The sequence below is a fragment of the Colobus angolensis genome, unplaced genomic scaffold, assembly GCF_000951035.1.
Source record: "Colobus angolensis palliatus isolate OR3802 unplaced genomic scaffold, Cang.pa_1.0 Scaffold7, whole genome shotgun sequence".
Taxonomy (NCBI): Eukaryota; Metazoa; Chordata; class Mammalia; order Primates; family Cercopithecidae; genus Colobus; species Colobus angolensis.
This window is the reverse complement of record NW_012120709.1, coordinates 25253846-25260188: the sequence shown is the minus strand read 5'-3', so window position 1 is coordinate 25260188 and position 6343 is coordinate 25253846. Positions and strand designations below refer to the sequence as shown.

The 6343-nt window shown below is 41.6% G+C and overlaps 1 protein-coding gene across 1 annotated transcript in view; it reads left to right on the top strand.

The window, feature by feature from the left end:
- Window positions 1-6343, top strand: part of DDX6 (DEAD (Asp-Glu-Ala-Asp) box helicase 6) — a 43764-nt gene that overhangs the window by 4377 nt on the left and 33044 nt on the right. The window contains exons 2-3 of the mRNA XM_011927043.1: window positions 701-764; window positions 2117-2221. Coding sequence (XP_011782433.1) covers window positions 701-764; window positions 2117-2221 — 169 coding nt within the window. The remainder of the gene's footprint in view (window positions 1-700; window positions 765-2116; window positions 2222-6343) is intronic.

Here is a 6343-nt window from a genome sequence, read left to right as displayed (position 1 = left end):
TTTTGTAGGAACGAGGTTTTGCCATGTTGCCCAGGCCAGTCTCAAACTCCTGGGCTCAAGTGATCTGCCTGCCTTGGCCTCCCAAGTGATGGGATGCCTGGCTAATTTTTGTATTTTTAGTAGAGATGGGGTTTCACCATATTGGCCAGGCTGGTCTCAAACTCCTGACCTCAAGTGATCTGCCTGCCTTGGCTTCCCAAGTGCTGGGATTACCGGTATGAGCCACTATGCCTGGCCTGTTAACCTATTTTAAAAATGAGAATAGCTGGCCATGGTGGTTCACACCTGTAATCCTAGCACTTTAGGAGACCGAGGCAGGCAGGTTGCTTGAACCTAGGAGTTCTATAAGATATATAAAATCTTAACAACTTTTAAATGTTGAAAAGTCATTTAAACTAATTTAAATTCAAACACACGCTGTGTAGGTCAAACAAAACACCTTTTGACAACAATTACACGGTATACAATATTGCTTGAGACGATGGATGCCTTAATCCCTTCTGTTCTTGATTTTTTTATCCTCCTGAGATTGTTTCTGTATAAGAATACTTTTTCTAAAGTTGTTTAATTATCTTGTTAGATATATTAAATGGAATATATTAAACTTACCATGCTTTTAAAAACAATTATAATTGAGATGAATCATCTTTGTTAGGATGCTATAAATTTTGATACTTCAAATTTACTGTATTCTCTCTAGACCTGGTGATGACTGGAAAAAGACTTTAAAACTCCCTCCAAAGGATCTTAGAATCAAAACTTCGGTAAGTTGGTTGTAAAATACAAGTAGATAATGGTGGGGAACTAGAAGTGAAGTACAGCTGTCCCTCCGTATCTGGAGGGAATTGGTTTCAGGACCATAACACCACTGCCACCCTCCTCCTCCAACCCAGTAAGATAGATATTCAGGCTATGTATTCCCATTTTATGGATGAGAAAACAGAAGTTCAGAGTAGTTAGTTATCTTAGTGTATTGTTTTCAACCAGGGAGAATTTTTGTCCCCCAGGGGGCATTTAGCAATTTGTAGAAACATTTTTGCTTATCAATGGGGGGATGCTAAAGGACAGCCCTTGACAACAAAGAATTTTGTGGCCCAAAATGTCTGTAGTGCTGAGCTTGAGAAATTTGACTTAGCCAAAGATATCTGTAGTTCATGAGTGGTAGAGGTGGGATTTGACTTCATATCTTGTGATTTGCAATTCATGGCATGATATTTGTGTGAAAAAATAACACACTTCCACCAGTCCTTAGAAGACTGTGACCAAGGACCTGGTGCAGTGGCTCTTGCCTGTATTCCCAGCAGTTTGGGAGGGCGAGGCAGGCGGATCACCTGATTTCAGGAGTTCGAGACCAGCCTGGTCAACATGTTGAAACCCTGTCTCTACTAAAAATACAAAAATTAGTTGAGTGTGGTGGCAGGCGCCTGTAGTCCGGCTACTCAGGAGGCTGAGACAGGAGAATCATTTGAACCTGGGAGGCGGAGGTTGCAGTGAGCCAGGATCGCGCCACTGCACTCCAGCCTGAGTGACAGAGCGAGACTCCATCTCTCAAAAAAAAAGGCTATGACCAAGTGCCCTTTCCCCAAAACATAGTTTTATAAATAGCTTGTGTGTCGAAGCAGGGACAAGTGGTTTTTCTTCAGGAAAAGTTGAAATATGGATTAAAACAAGTAATCTGCATGTATTTATATTTAGGATTGGGCAGGTAAAGTACTAAAGTCAGGTAAGTTTTCTTTCCTTGTTTTTTTTTTTAATTGAGATAGAGTCTGGCTTTGTCCCCCCAGCCTCTGCAGTGGGTGCGATCAGGGCTCAATGCAACCTGTCTCCTGGGTTCAAGCGATTCTCCTGCCTCAGCCTCCCGAGTAGCTGGGACTACAGGTGTGCGCCACCACCCTTTCTAATTTTTTGTATTTTTCATAGAGATGGAGTTTCACTGTGTTGGCCAGGCTGGTCTTGAACTTCTGACCTCAGGTGATCTGCCTGCCTTGGCCTCCCAAAGTGCTGGGATTACAGGCATGAGCCACCGTGTCCGACCCAGATAAATTTTCCAAAGGTCACCAAATTTACCAAACAGTGTTATTTATTCTTTTATTGTTCCTTTTGTTTGTTTGACTAGGATGTGACCTCCACAAAAGGAAATGAGTTTGAAGATTACTGTTTGAAACGGGAGTTACTGATGGGAATTTTTGAAATGGGCTGGGAAAAGCCATCTCCTATTCAGGTATGGTAACCCTTTTTATAACATATATAAGGTTATGTGTCAGCCATTAAACAGTTCTCTTTTTGCTTTGCGGAAGTGGTATAGCGAACTAACATTTTTCTCTCATGTGTACACAGTTTTTCTGAAATACTTAAGGGTAAATTAGAAAATCATGGCCTTTACAACTCTAAATATTTCAGTGTATATTTCTTTAGAATAGGGTATTCTCTTATGTAACCACAATACAGTTACCTTCAATTAACATTGCTAAAATACTTCTATCTCATCTGTCATTCTAATTATTAATGGACCCAAACATGTCCTTTATAGCAGTTTTTTTCTTCTATACAGGATCCAGTCTAGGATCAGGTATTACTTGTAGTTATGTCTTTTTTAGTCATTAGTGTTTCCCTAGTGTTTTTTCTTCTTTTTATGCCATCGGCATATAAAAATACAGCCTACAACCCCCTTCCCCTACCCCCCCCCTTTTTTTTTTTTTTTTTGAGACAGGATCTTGCCCTGTCACCCATGCTGGAGTTCAGTGGCCTGATCTCGGCTCACTGCAGCCTTGACCTCCTGGGCTCAAGTGATCCTCCTGCGTTCAGCTGTCTGAGTAGCTGGGACTACAGGCATGTGTCACAACACCCGGCTAATTTTTGTATTTTTTTGTAGGGATGGGGTTTTGCCATGTTATCCAGGCTGGGTTCACCATAGTGCTAGGATTACAGACATTAGCCACCATGCCTGGCCTCCTTTTTTTATTAATGGAACATTTCCCATTTTGGGATTTTCTGATATTCTGAAGTAATTAGATTCAAGTTAGGCTTTCTCAGCCTGAATAATGCAGAAATCACATTATGGCCATCTCAGGGTATCATGTTTGAAGGTGTACATAGTGTCCATTTATTCTTTGGTGATGTTAATTTTGATTACCCTGTCAAGGTGTTGTATGATTTTTCCATTCTATAATTACTGCTCTTTCTCCTCTCCGTTGAGATGAATAAGCAATCTGGGGTGCGTTTTGAGACCATGCAAATACAGTAATACTATGGCCACCCTCCTCCTTCAACCCAGTAAGATAGATATTCAGGCTAGGTATTATCCCCATTTTGTGGATGAGAAAACAAAAGTTCAGAGCAGTTAGTTCTCTTAGCGTATTGTTTTCAACCAGGAAGAATTTTTGTCCCCCAGGGGACATTTAGCAATTTTGTAGAAACATTTTTGATTATCATCAATGGGGGGATGCTAAAGGACAGCCCCTTACAACAAAGAATTTTGTGGCCCAAAATGTCAGTTGTGCTGAGCTTGAGAAGCTTAACTTAGCCAAAGATACTTGTAGCTCATGAGTGGTAGAGGTGGGATTTGACTTTGTATCTTCAATTCATGGCATGATACTTGTTTTAAAAAATCACAAAATTTCCCCCCTAGTTTTAGCACCCATTGGTGATTCTTGCTTGAGCTCATCTCTGCTCTGATGGGTTAAGATGACTTTCCAATTCTAGCACTCCCTCTGTATTTGCTCCTATAAAGAAGAAACTTCCCTTCCCCTCATCCATATTTATCTGTTATCAGTATGGACTTATACTCACCTTTTTTTTTTTTTCTAAAAATATCCTAGATCTGGCCAGTGTAAGCTCTTTCAGGTTGGTTCCTGTGTGTTTATGATGTGTCCCCTTCATTTTTCTTGAGTACTTTCTTGCTTTTATTTTTTTTGAGACGGAGTCTAGCTCTGTCAGAGGCTAGAGTGCAGTGGCATGATCTTGGCTCACTGCAGCCTCCTCGTCCTGGGTTCAAGCAGTTGTGTCTCAGCTTCCCCAGTAGCTGAAATTACAGATGTGTGCTACCACACCTAGCTAATTTTTGTATTTTTAGTAGAGGCAGGGTTTCACCGTGTAGGCCAGGCTGGTCTCGAACTCCTGATCTCAAGTGATCGCCAACCTTGGCTTCCTAAAGTGCTGGGATTGTAGATGTGAGCCACTGCACCCAGCCCCTTTGTTGATTTTTGACATAACATGATGGCAGGCTTATCTTTTTTTTTTTTTTTTTTTTTTTGAGGCGGAGTCTTGCTCTGTCGCCTGGAGTGGAGTGCAGTGGCCGGATCTCAGCTCACTGCAAGCTCCGCCCCCCAGGTTCACGCCATTAGCGTCCCGTGTAGCTGGGACTACAGGCACCTGCCTCCACGCCTAGCTAATTTTTTTTTTTTTTTTGATAATTTTAGTAGAGACTGGGTTTCACCGTGTTAGCCAGGATGATCTCAATCTCCTGACCTCGTGATCCACCCGTCCCGGCCTCCTAAAGTGCTAGGATTATAGGCGTGAGCCACAGCGCCCGGCCTCCTTGATTCTTTTTAGTGTGGAGTAGTATTAGGGACCAAGACCCAGGCATTAGGTACCCTGTTTGCTACTTGGTCCTTTCAGTGGAAAGAGCAGGGAAATAAATGCATGTATATACACATATCCACACACATAAATATACATGTACATATAAACATACATTATACATAGACCAGTTTGATAAATGATGACAACAGACATACTTAAATTGATGAAATGATTGAATTCAGGCTGTGCTAAGGACAAACCTTGTGACATCACTGAGTATTTTTTCATTGAGCCAACATGTATTGGCTCAACAAATGTGTTGAGTGACCTATAAAGTGACCTTGGGAATTCTGTGATGAATAATACAGATATATGGTTCCTGTCTTACAGTTTGGAATGGACAGCTAATTGTACAAGTAATTCACTGTAATATGATAGGTACCTTTCTGAATTGGCATATGTATGTAGTCATTAGAGGAAGATGGGACAACCTGGAAGAATTGAGCCATGTTCGAAGCAGAGAATGCTGGGTAGCGATTACCCAGAGTGAGTGTGCTATTGGCTGGATAAAGTATTAAGACAAGGATATGCATCATCACAGCGGTAGTTTGGGTGTAGATACTAGAAATACCTAGGAATCTACTATGATGTAGTTCGTGTTAATCCATTTTATCTACACTGAAGTCTTTTTTTTTTTTTTTTTTTTTTTTTTGAGACAGAGTCTTACTCTGTTGCCAGGCTGGAGTGCAGTGGCACGATGTCGGCTCACTGCAACCTCCGCCTCCCGGGTTCAAGCGATTCCCCTGCCTCAGCCTCCCGAGTAGCTGGGACTACAGACATGTGCCACCGCACTCAGCTAATTGTTTGTGTTTTAGTAAGAGACAGGGTTTTACCATGTTAGCCAGGATGATCTCCATCTCCTGACGTTGTGATCTGCCTGCCTCAGCCTCCCAAAGTGTTGGGATTACAGGTGTGAGCCACCGTGCCTGGCCCACTGAAGTCTTACGAGAGTTCTTTTACAGTAGGAACCGCATCATTCAGCTTTTATTTCTAGTACTTAGCATAGTGCCTGTGCTTATTTAGCATGCTTTGATGAAACTTAGGTAACTCATGTCTGCAGGTGAACATGGTGTAGGGAACTGCCCAGGTTGAATCCCAGCTCTGCTCCTTCATAAATTGGTTATTTGGGAGCTGTAAGTCTTGGACTCCTGACCTATATAATTGAGGTAATAGTGTAATACCATAGGGTTGTTGTAAAGATTAAATGAGATAGTTCATGTGCTTAGTACAATGCCTAGTACATGATAAATGCTCAAAAAATGTTATGGGTTATTTTATATAATAGTTTCAAAAAAGGAAATTAGTTAATTTAGGAGACGTAATTGTTTTCAATTTGTTTTAAAGAGACCAAGTCTTACTGAGTTGCCTGGGCTGGAGTGCAGTGTCACGATCCTAGCTCACTGCAGCCTCAAACTCCTGGGCTCGCATGATACTCCTGCTCCAGCCTCCTGAGTAAGGATGATAGTGGAGTACCACCACACTTGACTTCTTTTCTTTTCTTCTTCTTTTTCTTTTTTTTTTTTTGGTAGAGTCAAGGTTTTGCCATGTTGACCAGGCTGGTCTTGACCTCCTGGGCTCAAGCAGTCCTCCTGCCTTGGCTTCCCAACATGCTAGAATTATAGGTGTGAGCCACTGCACCTAGCCCAGTCCTCATTCTTCATGGGTATTTGTTAACTCCTATTTCTTACCTTGTATTAAAATTTAAAAGGAACTTTGTTACTTGTACTCTCAGTGTTGGTATAGCATATAGGCAATTAACTCT